This window comes from Styela clava, chromosome 13, assembly GCF_964204865.1.
Source record: "Styela clava chromosome 13, kaStyClav1.hap1.2, whole genome shotgun sequence".
Classification (NCBI taxonomy): Eukaryota; Metazoa; Chordata; class Ascidiacea; order Stolidobranchia; family Styelidae; genus Styela; species Styela clava.
The window spans coordinates 1,303,337-1,323,956 of NC_135262.1; the positions used below are offsets into that span (position 1 = coordinate 1,303,337).

Consider the following 20,620-nt stretch of genomic DNA (forward strand, 5'->3'; position numbering starts at 1 on the left):
TAATTGTATAAATGGTAATTATCACAGCGTAAAAAGTATTTATTTTGTTTTGCTCAAGTAAAGCCACAATTTCAAAACCTCGCTGGGGACTAACCAGCAGGTTTTCCCACACTGATTTATTTTAGTCATTCAATTTTGCGGCCATGAAAGTACTGCATGCTATTTAGTATTTGAGCATATCTTGTGGTCGCCAGATTTTACAAAATTTATTTATTAGAAAACATGGGACAAATGGGACACAACATTTTTGAGACACCCCTCAATGAATACTCAAAAAGACAAAAAATGAAAACCTACCAGTTCTCCCATTTCCAAGGGTAACAGACACACGAACGGGGGTTGCAGCCCCAACTTTCATCAACTGAGAGAGCTGTGATGTGGTTAGTTTGATCTGTGTTTGTTGACTCGGGGCTGGGGGCCTCGGTGCGATCGTTGCAGGGCTGGGTAACAATGGGGACTGTTGGTTGAACTTGATCGCATGGGAGCCATCACTCAATCTGAAATTTAGAATTTTAAAATTGGGGAAAAAATTAAGTTTCTAAAAGAGCATCTCCAAAGCTGGGGGGGAGCATGTGGGGTTGCTAAGATGGAAAATTCTTGCTTAGTTTGCTTGCTTCAGTGGTTTTACCCACATTGCCGGGTGCTCCAGAATTGTGTGTACCACTATGGAGGTAATGGCCTATTTTACATGAAGTTGTGTAAAGGGACTGAAACCTATGTGCAGGGGTATATTCACTTGTCTAACAGAGACAGTCCCCAAACTGGTAATAGAACTAAAATAAGGAAAATCGGAATAAAATTATGGCCTAACCCTAACCTAACCAGAAATGTCGGTTTTCGCTCAAGCCCTTCTCTCAATTCTAACAAGAATATACCAATATATTTTACCGTATTGAAGGATGTTGAGACCTTGGCTGAATAGGAGATACAATTGCGGGTGAACCTGAAAGAAAGAAAAGCGCTCACAAAATCATATTGTCGATAAATTTACAACGTGTCTATCTATATTGTTATAATGATACTGTATAACAGAGGTGTCAAACTCGCGGCCCGTGGGTCGCATGCGGCCCCAGAGAACTTCCAATGCGGCCCTCAAACGCATAACAATAATTGTAATATTTTGTAAGTTCTTTTTTATCTAAATGTAATTCATTTTTCAAACCTTTCGAAGTGAAATTGATTATTCACACAGAAAACGACAATTTACTGAAAGTAGTTTTGAAAAATTGAAATTTTTTTGTTTTCAATTTGACCCAATTATGGATACACCTCAAGCTAGCAAAAGAATACTTGAAGAAAAATGGGAGTTGAAAAAAAATTTCAGGGATTAAATGAAACGCAAAGTACATGAAGAAGGTGGAGGTGCAATATTTCTGCATTTCTCAAAATTCTAAAGCACTTTGTTTAATTTGTCACATTTCCACCAGTACAATGAAAGAATACAATATAAGTGTAGACATTATCAGAATAAGCTCAGCAGTCACTATGACAAATTTAAAGATCAACTTCGAACAGAAAATTTTTATGTGTTTGTATATTATCATAATTATACAACTACCTAGTTACTAAAAATCAATATTAATCATAACTCAAGCGGTCCTATGCCACGTAATGGTAGGAAAATTCGCAAGAAATGTCTGGTCCGAAAAGTCTCTCATTTTTTTTTTTTTTTACTGATCTATTCACAGGGACCATATCGCGCTTATTTCTAAGATTTGTGCTTATTTACTAGCTTGCGTCTTATAAAATGCATGCTTGTTTCTAAGAAAAGTGGTTATTTTTTGAGTTGTGTGCATATTTTGTCTGAGAAACATGGATGACTCGTTTGTGTTTTGCGTACAGATCTTCCGTGGAAGGTGTTTATCATTATACGCAACACCTATTTGCGCTTCGCTGCGTTATTATTGTGACGTATAAATCATCCACGTTCCATCGTGATCATGATTGAACTATGCCGCTGTTAACTGTTACATAGTTGAGGTAAATGCTGCTAGTTTCAGCGATTATGTTCTTAGGGACAAACCATAATTTAGACATTGAGTAAGCGTAAGCATGATTCAATCATTCAAGAAATCATCAGAAGCAAGGAAAAGCAGATACAAAATCAAAGAAGCGTAAAACAATAACAATGAAAAGTTAACAGGCAGTGTTGCCAGTATTGACAAAACGAAATAGTACAAATAATACAATATCAACAGTCAGAGAGGTCAAAACCATCCCTTTTGAAATGTATCATACATGGGTCTTCCGCAGATTAGAGCGCTTTTCAGACTCTCAAGACTTGTTGAAACCCACGATTTCTTATCTATGGCCGAACCCGCCAGCTGATGCGGTCCGACTTGGAAATCAGAAATTTTATAACCCCAACCCCTGCAGAACCCCAACTCAACTTACTTGCTTTAATCATGATAGGTTTCACCAATTTTCCTCCCTGCACAATGTAATGAGTTCCAGACGGAGTCGAACGGACAATAGTCTGCTGAGATGAAACGTTTGAGCCTGAGAAAAAGAAGCATGTCAAATATTATACAAGATATTTTTCAAAATTATCCTGTGGGAAAGGACAGGACAGCCTGATCATATGGTCAACCAAGAACTCTATAATAAATCAAAAAACACGGATTCGATTATTATAGAGAAGAGAGAAAAGTGATAAGATGGCTTAAACATGCTTAACCACATGCTTACATACTATCCAGCGAGCTAACATGTACGAAGCAATAAGTCAAAGCATTTTGTCTGAAATCCTGACATACCACAAATTGATAAACGTATACTGAACCATTCTCATTTATACACCATATTCCTTTATGTATTGAAGCCTAAGTCTCTGAGAAAAATATAACACACTTACCACCGATTTGCTTGTATGGTGTGAATTGGGCAGTTCCAGGATGCACGACAATCTTTGAGACTGAAATAAAAATATTTCCCATAAATCCTGCGATGTAACAACAAGAAAAGTTCATAACCGAATATTCTAATCTATTTACAATTTAATTTTAATCATACTGAAGTCAGACGAATTTTATCAGGCACATATTTCTCGAGCAAAAGCTAGCATAATTAGGTATTTTTTAAGCTAAGGTTGGTCATAAAATCTTGAAATTTTTTAAAATTGCAGAGGGAATTTATCGATATTGTTTTCGCTCTCACAGATGTATTAAATGAAGTGAAAATACTTGAACAATTACTGATTAAAAAACAACAAACTTGGTTAAAATATGGAGAACTGACTTCATAACAAAATTTGAATTGTGAAAAGCGTTAATTTGAAATATCGCTAGCTTAGCAGACAGAAAAAATGCTCCAATTATTTTATGATAATTTTAGATAAGTAACAAAGCAATACGATAGTTTTTCAATCCTTCTTAATATTTGTATGTCTCAAATTGGTGCTCCCGAAGTATGCGAACCAAGATGGCGGACATCAGAACGTAACATGGGTAACAGGTTAGGGTTAGGCGATAATTTTTTTCCAATTTTCCTTATTTTAGTCCTATTATCAGTTCGAAGACTAGCCAAGAGCCTCCCGTAGTATTTATACTTAAAATTATGGCCTAACCCTAACCTAGTACACATATTACATTCCGATGTCCGCCATCTTGGTTCGCATACTTCGGGAGCCCCCACAAATTAGTTCATGAAATATCAAGAAACTTCACCTGGGGATTTCCCAATCAATGTCTTCCCACTGTTTAAAGATTTCTGTAATATTTGAGCGTTCTGAAAAAGAATCGGAAATAAGCATCAAGTAGGGCATTGTCCGAGTCCAAATAATAAAGGTTGTTAAACGACACTAATTTGGGTGAATTGATAAATGCAAGCACAAAAAATTTAAAATAGTCGAAATGTCAAAAATGAATCAAATATTCAAAAGCATTAGAATTTATTATATTCAATGTAAAAAAAATTCAATTTGAGAATAATTTAGAATATTTTTACTGGAAAGCTAGGGATTTTGAGCTGTCAGACACGTTTATAAAAACATACAATATCTAAATTGATAACAAACAACACAGAGAAACCAATAAACTTTATATTTATCTCGTTTTAAATGTGAGCAATGTGAAGATATAGTGGTTTATGTAATTTTACGCATGAATGTTTCACAAATACCTTCTCAGAATGTATTCGAAAGAGTAAAATAATCCAAAATTCACAAAACCTATTAAAATGCACAACTATTTCCAGATCTTGTTTTAAGTGAGAGTACAAAAGCCCATAATAATATAAATAAAAATACGAAAATTCCATTTAGTACCTGATGAAGAGGCAATTTCACGATATTGAACCCAGGTCCAGATGTAGACAGATCACTTCTTGAAGGTTTAAGGTTTTGTAACGTTGGTAGAATTCCACCGGAGGGCGTTGTGATAAAAGTATTCACTTCGGATTGAAGGAACGTCGCAGATGGTGTTGTAGTAGCTGAAGGCCGAGTACGATTTTGCTGTTGTTTCAACCTTGTAGGATAAAATAGATACATATTTATCCAGAGAAAGAGGGAAGCCGATAAAACGGCCTCTCGTCCTGTTGTTAGTCCATGTCAATTATGAGGTAAGTTAGCCAGTTACTTGGTTTCAGAAGCATGGACTTGATGGTGGAGAAAGTCGCAACCAGCCAGTATGAAAATTGTAAATGACAGAAACATTTTTAAATTTCTAAAGAAATATACATGGTGAGGCAAAAAACTCATTTTAAAATCTTTAAAAACTTACTTACATGATATCACGCCACAAATAAGATACAACCACAAGTACTATCACTACCACAACCATGACTAAACTTCCAAACATGAAAGAAAAATTTCACAACGAAGGCATGACATTCACGCCACGCCATGAGATAAGAATAAGATGCCAAACCCACTACTTACAGGATATCAAACTGTCTTATCTGCCACAATTCTACTTCTTCCTCAGGCACCCACAACATTTGGACTTGGGGTCCGGTTTCTTTTTTATTTTCTCGTGCTGTGAACGAGCGCCTACTAGATCGAAGACCTTTACGAGATGGAGTGTAGCCTTCAGCAGCTGAGTATGGAAGAAAAATAATTGGTTTTAATGTTCATTCTAGCTCCAATAAAGTTCTACAGACGTTACAGAATCTGAAATCAGAAGTGATCTGTCTACAGCTGGTAATGGGTTTAATACCTAACATACACCAGGTATAGAATAGTATTATTGGATTTTTTTTATTAACAAGGGCTTCCATGTTTTCACTCTGGATAGTGAGTCACTGATAAACGATTTTGATACATGGACTTGGTTATGGTTAGGAATATTGAGTCAAAAAAATTTAGTATGATTTCAATCTACGTGACAAAAACCACTCCGGCTTCAGAATTCACATTAAAGGAACTTTTGGTTCCTACTCAGATTCCCAACGCCAATGAAAAAGACATGTTGACTATGAAAACGTGGTCATGTGTAAGCTTATTCTTCATGAAAGGATGATATACTCACGTTTAATAGCTTTAAGAGCCTCTTCTTCTGGGTCAGTTATCGGCATTGTTATGCGACGAACGTAATATTCCGAATGCAGTCCAGTCGATAAATTGTCTTTACGCTTGAGTAGTTCTGTTGTTATTATTTCATCATCAGTTGTTACAGAATTGACAACATCACTGTGAAACAATCCAGTGTTCACTTTGATAAAATATCAAAAGGACAAATGATATATCGTAGAAAATCAACTTCAGTTACAGAATGTTAGGGAAAATACTCAAAGCTATGTAGTCCAAGAAACACTACATTATCTGTCCAAATTAAAAACGACGAAATTTATGCTCTGCTGAACCATTCGCCATAAAACTTTACATATTTATACCGGGGGGGGACCGATAAGATAGCTTAATCATATGATGAACTGATGTCTTTCGTCCGCTAACCATTCCATGTCGGGTATGGGATTAGTTTGCCAGTTATTTGTTTCCAGATGCATGGACTTGAGTGTGGAGAAAAGTCGTAATAAGCCATTGGTAATGTGAACCACCCTACAACAACCCCGCATGGGGTTCAAACCTGCAAAACCATGACTTAATCATATGGCGAACCTCGGCCTCTTGTGCGGTTACCATTCCATTGTCAGGTATGAGATTAGTTAGCCAGTTATTTGTTTCAGATGCATGAACTTGATGGTGGAGAAAGGCGTAACCGACCAGAGGTTACATGAACCACCCTAAGTGTTCAGCAATCCTCTTGCACATAACTATCCCCGCACGGGATCGAACCTGCGAACCCACGGAGGTTGATAAGAGTATTCCTAACGCTTAGCGATGCGCCACACCGTTACTTGATAAAAATAATAAAGCACTATGTAAACTTACTCATTCTGAGGCCTCATAGTCATCCTATCCCACTTAATCGCATGCCAGAATATTCTGATAAGATGAGCGACTGCACCAAATGTGTTGACGTTCTGAAGTTTGTATCTCCATGTTAGACTGAACGTCGGCCGAGGACAGGGGTAGAACCAATATTGCTCTGAAATATAAAATTTAAAAATTAAGTTGAAAATCAAAGTTCCCTTTAAAAAATATGCAATTCTGGATACAATGCTTTGTTCATAGAGGACATGTGAAAGCACTGTAAATTAAGAAAAAAATCCAAGAAAAGGGAATTTACTAAATAACAAGAGAGCTATGCTCAAATATATGGACACATAGAGCTCACAGAATGGCCACATGGTGGCAAATTTTGATGAGGTCATAGCACACAAAAAACGAATCCCATACATCTCACCGAAATATTTGAAATAAATGAAAGTAATAGCCTTCTAGCGAAAAATTTAATCCTTAAGCACTGAAAATTTCAAAGCAATTGGTCCAGTAATCAAAGAGAAAAATGATTTTTTTCTGTGGCAAAGAACAACAAGAACAACAACAACATAATAACAAAACAATCCATACATATCAATCATAAATGCCGACTTACCAAGACCTGAAAACCATTTTGCACCGAACGTAAATCCACGTCTGTATGCCCACTGACCTCCGCTGATTGCTAACTTTCGAGTAACAGATGCTGGTAGCCTGAAATGTAGAATCGTTTTCAAATTAAGATACATTTACTTTGTTTGTTTCTTTAATAGGTTTAAAGGGGGGGGGGGGGGGAATATTACGTTCATCTGTAATTTCTAATTGCCAAGTTAGACTGTCACAGCTAGCAGATTCAGCCAATAGTCAAAAAATGTGAATTTCCCTCAAGACCTTTGAAACCCGCATCTCCCGGCCGAAAGAGCTATGAAATAACAAATACAAATTTTCAAATTATATTATTCCAAATTACACCTAAAATTGTATGAATAACATGTATTTGAATATTTGGTTCATTTTGAAAATCCCTGGAGAGCCTGTGATGTATCGAATACTTGAATATACTTTTGAGTCCTTAATTTTCGGAATAATTATTAGAAAAAAATCCGAACAAAATACCTGAAAATACTTTTCTTTCTCAATTTCCCAGATGTAAATTTCCATGGCAACGGGAGCTGAAAATAAGAAAAATCAATAATAAAATAACTAGAATTCGGTTGGAAACCGAAGACTTATCGATCGAAAGTTAGGGGATCCCCCAAAACAGCACTTTACTCCATAGTGACACCGTGTGTCCCATCACTAATTAATTAATAACTCGCTAATTATACGACATAATTCATTTAAAATCAATAGGCTTCTGATCCGAGCTAAGATGAATGCACACGCAAAATCTGGAGCAGATTCAACCTCGCTTTTGTGAGATATCACGTGCATCTAACACACAGACAGACAAATATCTATCAACATACTTACCGATCGAGATCGATAAGTGAAAACTTAACATCGCTATTACAAATATTTTCTCAACATCCCGATAAGAAAAATATTGAGCATTTGTTTGTTCGTTTAATGAAATAAACTAGATATCGATCGGAGACCGCCGACCTATCGATCTGCGGTTTCGAATTCTTCGCTCCGACTCAATAGCGACACCGCGTGTTTCATCACTAATTAATCAATAAATCGCTATTTATATGACATAATGTATCCAAAATCAATAGGCTTCTGGTCTGAAATATGATGAATGCACATGCAAAATTTGGAGCAGATTCAACCACGCTTTCGTGAGATATCGAGTAACATACGAAAGTGAAACAAACAAACAAACAAACAGACAAATACTTATCAACATACTTACTGATCGAGATCGATAAGTAATAAAGCTCCAGATAAGAGGCATTTTGTATGTAATGCAGGCTATTATTGGAAAAGCGAGAATCTTTCACAGTTCATTGGAAACAGCTAACAGCTTGGATTAGCATGTTGTTGAATAGAACAGGGGCGTGCAACCTGCGACCCAAATACGGCCCAAAAGGAACAATTGTATTGCCCTCTTAATTTCAAATGGTGTGCCACCCGCAAAACAAGTTTTAACTTGGTTTAATCTGAGTTTTTTGGTTCGGTTTGGTTTTTGGTTCATACTGAGTTTTTTTTCCTGCAACTACTAGCCTATGTTAAATGAAGGTGTGGTCCTAGGTTTCACTCACTTCTTTGTGTTTGGTCCAGAACTAAATATTTGTTCTGTGCAAAGGTATGAAAATATGAACATAAGTTATATTAAAAAATTAAAATAAGTTTATTAAAAGTTGTACCTTCATAGCACTTTCCTTTTTTAGTGTGGACGATGTTTTTCGGTATCGTTGCAATTTCCAAACAGTTTGTGTTGATGACAGGACGCCGTTATTATTTTGACGTCTCACTCGTCTTTGCCGTGACATTCTGGACATCAAAACTTTTGATTTATGGACGTTGGTGACCATTAAGGCTGCCTTGATTCCTGACTTTGTGGTAATTCGCGGCAAAGAAATAATGGGTTCTTTAACATTTGGTGAGGCACTTCGGGATGATTGTGGCGTGGATTCACTTTTTGTGGCATCTTGTACTGATTGTGGTGTGGAATCACTTGCAATACTTTCACTTTTCATGGTATCTTGTACCTGCTGTGATGGCAAGGTTTCATAGGCACTTATTTGACTTTTTGCGGCATCTTGTACTGATTTTGACATGACTCCAATGGCACCGCTTCCTGTGGCATCTTGTATGGATTGTGACATGACTTCACTGGCATCTTGTACAAATTGTGGCGTGACTTCAGTTTCACTATTTTTGGCAACTTCTATTGAATTGGTACCATCTTCAACAGAGGGATTGGCATCATTGTTAGTGACATCATTTGCTTTTTGTGGCATAACTCCAATGCCACTATCTTTATCATCCTTCAGTTCAGGTTTAGTGAGGAGAGCACCAGTTGAGCCGATTACAGATGTACTGCTAATTGGTTCCTGAGTGTTGGTACTTATAATGGTTTTACTGAGGGTGGTAGTTTTGGTTACGGTCGTGGTTATGGTCTCGATAACTGTTACTTTCTGGTCTTCGCTGACCATATTGGTCTGAGTGGTCTCAACGATACTATCGACAGATTCAGTGGTGTCTTCCGTAGTTATGGTGTCTGCGCTGATACCATTGGTCGTGGCATCAAATGAATTGGTAATGGCATCTGGTTTGGTAAGGGAGTCATCAGTAGAAGTTATAGTCTCAGTCTCGACATGGTTTTCAGTTTCTGTTGTGGCACCAATAGGATTGCCTTTGGTATGATTAGGATTGGTTGTGACATCAACAGGATCAGGTATGGCATCAACAGAATCAGGTGTGGCATTAACAGAATTAGTTGTGGTATCTACAGAATCAGTTGTGGCATCAACAAAATCAGTTACAGCGGGAATGGAATTTGGAATGTTAGGGTCTAATTTGGTGTCACTGTCCCCAGTGTTGACATCTGTTTCAGATATTTGGGGTATTTCAAATTTGGTACTGGTTGTGGCACCGTTCACTGCCGTGGGAACAGAATTGGTTTTTACTGTACTTGTGGCATCTGCACTGACAGGAGGATCAATTTCCATAGGTTCATTGACTTGCTGTGGCATGGCTTCAATGTCACTTTGTAATTCCTCTTTAATGCAAGGGATTTTATCTAGCAGTGGCATCGTAGTGGTGCCTTCGAGAATCTTCCCAGAATTAACCCCTTGCAGACCACCAACCACATCAATTTCTGAATCCTCTTTGTTCTCTTCAACGAGATGTTTGTTTTCATTAGTTGCCATAGTGACAGAATTGGTTGTTGTCTGTGATGTTTTATTAGTCTCCATAGCAACAGAGTCTTTAACAAAGTCATTCGATTTGTTGCTCACGGCAACTGAAGTTGCCATGGTGACATCAGTAGGTGCTTTTACATTTGTTGTTGTGGTTATTGATTTTGTTACTACGGCAACTGGTTTAGGTTCACTTGTGGTGCTGTCGCTATTGGTAACAGCCTTAACTTCAGCTTTTTCAGCTTCTTTCTCTTTTTGCACCATTCTGAAAGTAAAGAAAACTTTAACACAAAGCATTGAACTATTATTGTGGAAAACTTCAGGATTGCGCAATAAAGAAGTCAGTGGACCTGATATTTATTAGTTTCAAGAAGATTAGATTTATTCCCTCAGATCAAGGGTGTGAACAAGCATCTCGATTTGTAGTAGAAAAATAGTTATCGCTAGAAACAGTAAACAGCTACATTGATAAAAGCCTTTATGTTCCATATTTTCATAAATTATGTGTCTACCAGGAAATACGTTAAAATATAAAAATAAGGCTTCAAGGGGCACTTTTGTTTATAAAATTTGAAAGCGATTTGTTCTTTAGTCAAAAAAGAAAAGCAAATCATTTCTCAACATCAACAATATGTATGTCCCCCACCTAATCCATATGTAATGAAAATGGTAAATTTGGTCATGTTTTTGAAAATAGTGGCTACTTTGGAATCTACCAATCAAAATAACACTATAAATACTACTGGAATGTTAAACAGCGAGCCACAAGCCACAAAAGTTTGAAAAACCACTGCTCTCACAAATAAACAAATAATAACCCACCTCCATCCTAATAATATATCCACTTTGGAAGCCGACCATTTCTTGTTGTATATGGGAGTACGTTTCAAAAGGTTCTCAGATACATTTATGACATCACATGAGTTAATTATAGAGTCATAAAGCTCAGAAGGACTTTTAGATTGTGATGTCACAGCGGGTATAGCTGTGGTTGCCACTGTATCTGACTCAGATTGTGATGTCACAGTAGTCTCACTTGATGATGTCACAATGGGTTTTGATTGAGAAGAAGCCTCTTGCACCAATGTATCGAACATTGTTTTATCTTCGGTTAAATCTGCGGACTTTGTTGTCGTGGTGCTGGTAGTCGATGTTGATTTTTCTGAATCCGTGTCAATATCGGGGAGGATTGGAACAGTTTCTTTTTTCTCTGGAGTGTCAACTTCCATCTTGATTGGTTTTTCATTTGTAGTGGGGGTAGCATTTGTAGTGGGGGTAGCATCTGTGATTAACATGAAATGAATAAAACAACTTATAGAAAAACTTATAAATATTGATTCCACAACTTGAAGAAGGCTACTTTTCATTATAGACTTATTTTTGTCAAGTGAGATTGCAAAGGAACAGGACCCCAACCCCAACAACACTGTTTTTTAACCTTTTAGGTCGAGCGGAACCCTAATGAAACATTTTGGGGGAACCCTCGTGCAATAGTTTAATTGTCTCATGTTGTCTGAATTGTATGAACTATGTATGAATATAAATTAAAGCAAACCTAATACTAGCAAAACAAAATAATCGTTAAAGTTTAGCAAGTTTGATAATAGGGGCAAACCTAATTAAGGTATTTGGTTATATTCAAACAATAGGTGCTCCCGAAGTATGCGAACCAAGATGGCGGACATCGGAACGTAACATGGGTAACAGGTTAGGGTTAGGCGATAAATTTTTTCCAATTTTCCTTATTTTAGTCCTATTATCAGTTCGAAGACTAGCCAAGAGCTTCCCGTAGTATTTATACCTAAAATTATGGCCTAACCCTAACCCAGTACACATATTACATTCCGATGTCCGCCATCTTGGTTCGCATACTTCGGGAGCCCCAAACAATATATACATTTTAATATAGATTTTCGGATTTGATTGAAAACTTGCAGAACCGCCGGACTGTACTGGCAGAGCCCTAGGGTGCTGCAGGGCCCTGGTTAAAAACCACTATAAAAAAACACTATGAATCGAAATATTTTGGTGAAATTTTAGAATAATCAATATACAGGGCGGTGTTGCCAGAAATAAAACAAAATAAAATAGCACAATATCAACAAATGATAATTTTTCACACATAGTTAAATATTTTGTTGGAATTTTATGAATTCTAAAGTTTTATTAACAAATAAAATACAATATGTCTATCAAAAATATCATATATAAATATCTATAACTCACCCTTGCTCATTTCATGAACCAGTGTGAATGGTTTTGGACTGTACGGACGGGTTTTAGACAGTCTCGTAGTTGAAACCCAAATCCAACCTCCATAACCAGTCATCCGGTATTCTTCACCACGAACTTTCCACACCTAAGAAGGATGAACGTTTAAATTGTAACACCTTATGTAAAAAAGAAATACGATAACATCCTGCTATGTCAGCGGTTCCCAAACAGGCGCCACAATGCTAGAAGCGAAACAAATTTTTACTTTTCACTTACTTTACAGTAATAAAGGCACTGGGCAAAAAGGCGAAAGATATAACGTAGCGGCAAAAGCAAAAAATATGTATTCAAGCCATGTGAATGTATACTGTGGGATTAGGATTTTATGCTTGATGGGGGGAATCTCAGTGTTGTCAAGGGCAACTCGAATGGCTTGGCGTGCTTGGTTGTGGCCCGCTGAACGCCTGTTGCACGCCCATCTCGAAATATAAAATTATTTGAATATTAACAACTCTAGTCACACCTTACCGCCCAGTAACCCTTCCATGACATAGTATTAACCCGTCCTCACTTACCAATGAACTCTTGATAGGGAATGTATATTTGCACCAAACAGCATTTCTATTCGATTCTTCTTCATCTGCTCGTAACTTGTGTTTTCTCTTCTTATCCCATTCTTCTTTATCGGTAACAGACACTCGTTTCATTTTCGGTAATCCGTTCGAAACTCTCCAAACTGATCGTTTCACGACGTTTCTTGTCGCCATCTCAAGAATTCCGAGAGCGGCAGCAAAGTTCTGCAATATACCATACACAGATGATAAGGACCAAGGATTTAGTTTAGATAGGGCAGTGCTCCCCATTTAGAGGTCAAACCCCAGGGGCTGGGTCCATGAGCTATCCGAACGTAATAGGAAAACAATTTACATAAACATGATTTCTCGTCTTTGTGGCATATCTCGCGCGATATGAACAAAGCAGCCACATAAAAGATTGGATACTCTGGCAAGCCTGATAAATGCAGTACCGCATGGTTTCGGAAGAACAAGAATTTATTGCCATGGCCAGCCTTAGGACCCCATTACACTTACATAGTAAATTACTATCAAATTTAACCATTATCAACTGTAATCCTGCAAAGTCAGAAGGCTTATTCTGCACACACAAGGCACATGTGACCCATGCATCTCAACAACCAACCATAGGTAATACAAAACTTCCCTCACAAGGGGATGGTCTCAGCCTATTCAATATACATTTTCACAGTACATTATTGAATATAAATTTTAAATTATATCTGCATAAAAAATTAACCTTTTCCCCATTTGTAGAGGGCCACAGCACATAATAATGTGCTCAGGATAAGCCCATTCAAAATGCATTTGCACACAAATACAAAAAGCAAACGTTTTGACCAAAACTGCACTCAAAATTAACTCTTCACACAAGGAATATAATACAGGGATATTAACCCTCTCCTTACCTGTGGAGTGTCACATCCAAGCACAATCTTCCCCCAAGCTTTTCTATACCTTTCCCATTTTGTATGCATAAAGCATAAAGGTATTTGGTGTTCCAGATGCATCAAAGTGCTACGAAGTGTCTCCAGCATGGATTTCTGCCAAAATAAAAAGTATATCCTTAGATGTTTATTTGGTTTCCAGAGTTGATTTACTGGGGCCAAAACTTACAAGCAGAAGGATATTCGCCAGAGAGGAAAGGGGTGAAACACCGATAGGATTGTTACGAATACACACATGCTTAAACTGTGATAATGACGCAACAATTTGCAGTATCTAGAATTCAAAAGAAAAAACTTACAGTGTAAAACTATTTTACTTAAGTTCAACGGGCCCTATTAAATTGTAATTGGCATGTGGGTTGCGGTTTGGGAACCACTGGTTTATAGATATGGAAATTTGTCACTTTTATGAACTTCCAAGTTCCAAAGTAAAGATCTACGAGGCGCACCTTGGCTGCAAAAAGATTAGTGAAAATTAAAGACAAATGTACCTCATTTCCCATTGTGTCTCCGATCCATTTGAATTGTCCCTCCCCGAACAATGAGAATTTATACGACAAATATCTCTCTCTATCCCTCTCTTCTTTGTGTTGAAGTTTATTCAAAGCAAGATTGTTTTCTGTGTAATGGTTCACATACTGACGATACGCTTTGTCTTCTCCTAGTCTGGATTTGAAAATAAAATTTGTATGCCGGTTCAGAGAAGTTTGAGTTCAAGCATTGACATTTCACCAGGTTTCACTGATTTACTAATTTCCTTTAATAGATCTAAGTGATTCAAGAGTCTTGCTTGCTACACATGAACCTAAATATATTTCTGTAATGTTTTTTCAGGTGGACCATGAACATATTGAAAATGGCTGGAGTTATTGATAAAATGTTATAGTTTGATTAAAGTAGCAATGAATGATGATGCTGTTTCTAGAAACTGAGTCGTAATTTTCAATTAAAAGTTGTCCATTTTTACAAAAAATAAATTTTCGTTTCTATCGTAGTTTTTTTCTTGCATGAGAAAGGTTCATGGCCACAGAATTTTTGTGCAACTTAAGAGAAGAAAGGTTGAAAACCCATGATCTAGTGCAGGGGTCACCAAACTTTTTGGACCGCAGACGGGTATGACTCAAACTGTGTTGAAGCGGGCCGGACAAATATTTTTGTCAATGCAATACAATAAATTCCCAAAATTTGGGAAATCCGAAAGTTCAAAACCGTTGGAAACGCTGCACTGAACAAACCTAAAATATGACTCTGCCTCCTCATCGTGCGTCAATATCTTCTTTGGTTTCGGTTCTTCTTTAATGGTGACTGGAGTCTGTGATGGTGTGGTAGGAGTCTAAAAAAATTAGATTAGAAAATTAAATACCAACAATCATGGTAGTGCATGTAAAATTGGTTAAAAGCAGAAATTTATGGCAGCATCAGGCGGAACAGATTGAATCACCAACGGGCCAAATTTGGCACGCAAGCCACAGTTTGCTCATGTCAGTTCTGGGCGCCCCACTCAATTATATTTTGAGATCAAGTTCCAGTAACCCCCTTACTTGAGTAGAGACTTACTATGAGACAGCAAAGATGAAAAAAAAATATTTCCACCGAAGACCAAAACTATTTAGCTTACCGCAGGCATGGGCTTCCCCCGTCTCAGCTGATGAGGTGTGCTGATTATATGATGCGTGGTTGTAGTCTGAATATAAAAAATTCAACAAAATATGAGCAGAGCAGATCAAAAAGAGGGCCCGACCCCCGTTGGGTTGCAAAAGGACTAAATGGGGATCATGGTAAATTCTTTTTTAACAATAACAAAATTTGAAAGGATTTGAAACCAGTACTGAAACCCACCAGACACGAAATAGAGTCAAGATTTGATATTTTGTGATAGAATATGCAAGTACATCTTATGAAAGGTATTGTCAATTTTATAATTTTTGCTGTTATATTAAATTTGAGTTTATTTTAGTTTTGGGGGTCCTGGAAAAATTAACTCCAGTACAAATGCAACCAGCCCTAGCAGTATTCAATGTCTTTAGCCGAGCTGCTGTGAACACGAACAAAGGAATTCCCCTCCCCCCCCCCCCCCCACTCAAAAAAGTAACCCAAGTACAAATGCAACTAGCACTAACCGTATTCAATGTATTTGGCCGAGCTGCTGTGAACCCCAACAAAGAAATCCCCCCCCTAGGAATTCCCCCCCCCCCCTTAAAAAAAAAATTTCAGTACAAATGCAACCAGTACTAGCCGTATTCAATGTCTTTGGCCGAGCTGCTGTGAACCCCAACAAAGGAATCCCCCCCCCCCCCACTTAAAAAAATAATTTCAGTACAAATGCAACCAGCACTAGCCGAATTCAATGTCTTTGGCCGAGCTGCTGTGAACTCCAACAAAGGAATTCCCCTCCCCCCCCCCACTCAAAAAAGTAACCCAAGTACAAATGCAACCAGCACTAACCGTATTCAATGTCTTAGGTCCTGCTCCTGTGAACTCAAGTTTCTTTAATTCTCTGTTAACTTTAGGCAAAGCCACCTTCGCTGAGTTAAGAACCAGGATCTGTCGATTGAGTTGGGTTGGAGCATTACCTGTAGAAAAGAATGTTTGAGATATAAATCGGGGTTTCCATTGGACGTCGGTCACTGGGGGGTAGCAGTGCGATTCTAAAAGAGCCACTAGTAAAGGCCTATATTGGTTACCATCCGCGATGACACCATCGCGACATAACTTTGAAGTAAACTGTGTTCGTTCAATTCCTTTACTGCGATGCATTTATCTATTTACTTAGGTTTATTACTCGTTTGTTAACATGGAGCAGAAAATAACCAATGGAAACAGGTCAAACTAGACATTTTAATTGAAGACCAGGGAATATAAGGAATAGAAGCCTCTAGAAGAGAGCACCAGATCATGTACGTTGGAGAAATACTGGTGCAAATGAGGTTAAATCATGTTTTTATGGGCCCTAGAAATTAAAACAGTGGACTCAACTATGTTGGCATTGCAGGTGGAAAATCTTGGCTTTATTTCACATGTCTAACTCGGTACCCAGTGTGTAATAAATTGAGTAGCTGAAGACAAACCAAAAAGATCCAGCCATTTCGAAAATAAAATAAAAAAATATTGACCCAAGTCCACACCCAAGGGATAAAAAATTCAACACCCACTATAGCATTATATGAAAGACTAAAGTTCCAATATGGCAAACTTGACTTTAATTACCTGTAGCATTAGCAGGCATGAGCTTTCCTGCAGGTCCCAGAGTTATTTGAGTTTTTGATCCATCTTTGTTCAACACAAATAAGGTCTTCAACTGAGATATGTTGGATTGGACAGGCTTTTGATTCAATTTAATAACCTGTTAATTAAAAGTGAGTTAACCCAGTATTGAGGTGATATTGTATAACAGTAGTTTGCAACCGGAGTTCCGTGAAACCCTATATATATATAGATAATAAATGCAAACCATACTGGCAAAACAAAATGATCTTCAAAGGGTAGCAAGTCCAATAATACTAGATAACCTAATATCTATTTGATTATATTTAATCGGCGCTCCCAAAGTATGTGCACCAGGATGGCGCACAACCTGAACCCTAACCTGGTACAACTACAATGTTCAGGTTGTGCGCCATCTTGGTGCACATACTTCTGGAGGTCCATTTAATCAATATGCATATGATAATATAGCCTTTCATAAGGGAGTGGAAACTTGCGGAACACCCGTACTGCACTCCCGAAACCACGGGGTGTTGAGAACCAAAGCCTAAAAACCACTGCTTTACACCATGAGACACAAGTCAAGTTCACCAGAGTCGTGATCAAAGTTCCAGTCATAGCAAATATTAAAGTTAAGTCCCAAGGTTAGTGGTAGTGTTAGGAATACGCTTATCACACTGGTTCTCAACCTGGCCCACTGCTGGGCCACAGCAACGCTCTGAAGTGGGCCACAAACCCGTTGAAATTGCAAGAGGTATTATTAAATTTATTTTTATTTTGTGTCACTAGAGGTAAATTTTGAATGCAGTTGGCAATGAATGGTAATACTGTTTTTGCGACTGAGGGGTTTTTCATATTAATTACTTATCGATCTTAAGATCGGTAAGTATATTGATAGGTATTTGTCTGTATGTATGTATGTCTGTCTGTGTGTCTGTTAGATGAACGCGATATCTCGCGAACGCGTGGTTGAATCTGCTCCAAATTTTGCATGTGCATGCATCTTACCTCGGACCAGAAGCCTATAGATTTTGAGCTAATTATGTCGTATAATTAGCGAGTTATTAACTAATTACCGATCTAAGATCGATAAGTCTTCGGTCTCCGACCGATATTCTCGTTATTGGGCCACGAAAAAAAAAGGTCGAGAACGACTGTAATAGCAGAATACACCATACCGCCGAGCAAACCTTACAACTTTACAAACCTGTATATTCTTTCCTTGACCTCCCTGAATCAGCTTCGGAGTTAGGACAGGATTTATGGCTCCTCTTGGGGTCAAAGTAATTGCTGGTCTTGTAGGGGTACTACTCAGTACCACAGGGGTCAAAGGTTGTGACCTTGATACTGATGGGGTCAATGATTGCGATCCTGAGACTGATTGCGTCAAAGATTTCAAAGCAGATAAAGTAGAAGTAACAGGTTGAGAAGTCATTATCTTTGGGGTCAAAGGTTGTGACTCTGCAAGTTTAGGGGCCAAAGGTGATGATTCTGAAGCTTTAGGGGTTAAAGGTTGTGACCCCACAGTAATTGGGTTTGTTGGTTGAGGCTCTGTGATGCTTTCTATTGCTGTTTGCAATTCTGGTTTAACAGGGGTCACAGGTTGTGACCCTGTTGCATTTGGGGTTAAAGGTTGTGACCCTGTTGCATTTGGGGTTAAAGGTTGTGACCCTGTTGCATTTGGGGTTAGAGTTTGTGACCCTTCGCCGGAAGAATTTGCAGGAACTGGAAGTGTTTCTTTGTCTAATGGTTTCGGAATTTCTTCTTTAATCTCTGGAATGGTTTGAATGGTGCTGGTTGGTACATCAGATTGGTCTGTGTTGGTTTTTGTAACAGTAATATCTGGTTTCTGGTCTTCAGGAGTGGTTGTAGAGGTTTCTGAATAAAGATTGCAATAATTTTAATAAGTGATGCCGATATTCCATCTAAATTAGGCACCCTAAAACATGTTTGGAAAGCTCTCAAAGATCTGCAACAGGGTTACTCCAAATTGACCCCCGGCCCCTTCGAGGGGGGCATGAAGCACTTCTCTGGGGGCCACAAGCAAATTTCTTCACCAGATACCATTAGTCATGACTACATTGATTTAAAGAAAATTGAACATGATTTTCTTATTCTTTTACTTTCGCATTTGGCTTTTATAATTTCCAAGCGAAGTTAGTAAAACAATAGATGGGAACACTTTGAAATCAAAACTAGGTATTTTTCTAGAAGAACAAAGTTTTGAGAGTTTTTGAAAGGAGGGAACAAAATCATGAAATTTTGAGAATCATGGTCAGTGGCCTGTCTAGGGTCATAAGGTAGATGCCCTGGGCAGCACGTTATACGGAGGGTTGGTTGCTGTTTGATGATTTAAATAAAATAATAATAACATTCCCCCTCTTACTTCGCCCTTGACTTATTAATTCTCATGTACAACAGCATCTAAAAAAAATCTTTATCTCCCAGAATTCTTTTGAGGTATTATTTATGGGGGTATCATTATAAGAAACTAGTCATAGGCAGCAGGAAAGTTCATCCTGTCACATAATTTTTGAACAGGCAATACCTTCTGGTTTTTCAGTTCCAATTTCCATTTTCATGTCTTTTGAGTTTTCAGCTTTTTCCTGTTCTTCCTTTTCGGCCTTTTCCTGTTGTTCCTTTCTTTCCTTTTCAGCCTTTTCCATTTCTTCCTTCCTTCTGATTTCTTCCTCTTCCTTCTGTTTTCTTTTTTCTTCTTCCATTTTTTTCAGTCGTTCTTGTTCCAGTTTTTCTTCCTTTTCTCGTTTAACACGGGCTAATATTTTAAAAAACATAAAGCGATGTTACATGAAGTTCAACTTAGAAATGATATTCGATAAAGTTGCAGAATCGAGACTTAGCATGATTTGAAGTTGTATTTTCAAACTCCTCAAAATTCCAAATTCGATGGAGCTGAATTAGTGTTGGGATTTCAGACTCCAAATTATTAACTTATTACTTATCGATTTTAATCAGTAAGTATGTTGATAGGTATTTGTCGGTATGTATGTCTGTTTGTCTGTTAGATGCACGCGATATCTCACGAAAACGAGATTGAATCTGCTCCAGATTTTGCATGTGCATTCATTTTATCTCGGACCAGAAGCCTATTGATTTTGGGCGAATTATGTCGTATAATTAGCGAGTTATCAATCAATTATTGATATAGTGATCTAGATTTTTGTAAAGCGAGAGAATTTTGAGACCCGCCGAGTGTGTATGTGCGACGCGCAGTGCGCAAGTTACAAGAGCGGATGAATCGAAACTGCAGTTTCTGTTTTGGGGGATCCCCTAACTATCGATCGATAAGTCTTCGGTTTCCAACCAATATTCTCGTTTTCTCATTTACAATTATGATTATCATCTTGGAATCACAGTGCTCTGATCTTATTTCCCACTATTTGAGTGACCAATCATTGTGTATCAAGATCGAATTATTCCAAGGTTTGTGTATCTTCATTAATTTAATATTTACCACGGTGTGCGACCTGGCCACTCAGTATAACAATATAAAACTAACCGGTGCTTATTTCAAGTTTAAAGATATGGAAA

General features: G+C 37.8%; 1 protein-coding gene across 1 annotated transcript in view; it reads right to left on the reverse strand.

Annotated features, from left to right (window-relative positions):
* Positions 1 to 20,620, reverse strand: part of LOC120328063 (nucleosome-remodeling factor subunit BPTF-like) — a 43,691-nt gene that overhangs the window by 9,266 nt on the left and 13,805 nt on the right. The window contains exons 13-35 of the mRNA XM_078119026.1: positions 19,617 to 19,844; positions 18,276 to 18,946; positions 17,072 to 17,207; positions 16,310 to 16,437; positions 15,483 to 15,548; positions 15,100 to 15,197; positions 14,356 to 14,530; positions 13,826 to 13,960; positions 12,918 to 13,139; positions 12,355 to 12,487; positions 10,951 to 11,410; positions 8,632 to 10,393; positions 7,436 to 7,491; positions 6,936 to 7,033; positions 6,329 to 6,485; positions 5,466 to 5,626; positions 4,877 to 5,033; positions 4,265 to 4,463; positions 3,666 to 3,726; positions 2,855 to 2,914; positions 2,395 to 2,499; positions 889 to 943; positions 298 to 497 (exon numbers count right to left, since the gene is read on the reverse strand). Coding sequence (XP_077975152.1) covers positions 298 to 497; positions 889 to 943; positions 2,395 to 2,499; positions 2,855 to 2,914; positions 3,666 to 3,726; positions 4,265 to 4,463; positions 4,877 to 5,033; positions 5,466 to 5,626; positions 6,329 to 6,485; positions 6,936 to 7,033; positions 7,436 to 7,491; positions 8,632 to 10,393; positions 10,951 to 11,410; positions 12,355 to 12,487; positions 12,918 to 13,139; positions 13,826 to 13,960; positions 14,356 to 14,530; positions 15,100 to 15,197; positions 15,483 to 15,548; positions 16,310 to 16,437; positions 17,072 to 17,207; positions 18,276 to 18,946; positions 19,617 to 19,844 — 5,523 coding nt within the window. The remainder of the gene's footprint in view (positions 1 to 297; positions 498 to 888; positions 944 to 2,394; positions 2,500 to 2,854; positions 2,915 to 3,665; positions 3,727 to 4,264; positions 4,464 to 4,876; positions 5,034 to 5,465; positions 5,627 to 6,328; positions 6,486 to 6,935; positions 7,034 to 7,435; positions 7,492 to 8,631; positions 10,394 to 10,950; positions 11,411 to 12,354; positions 12,488 to 12,917; positions 13,140 to 13,825; positions 13,961 to 14,355; positions 14,531 to 15,099; positions 15,198 to 15,482; positions 15,549 to 16,309; positions 16,438 to 17,071; positions 17,208 to 18,275; positions 18,947 to 19,616; positions 19,845 to 20,620) is intronic.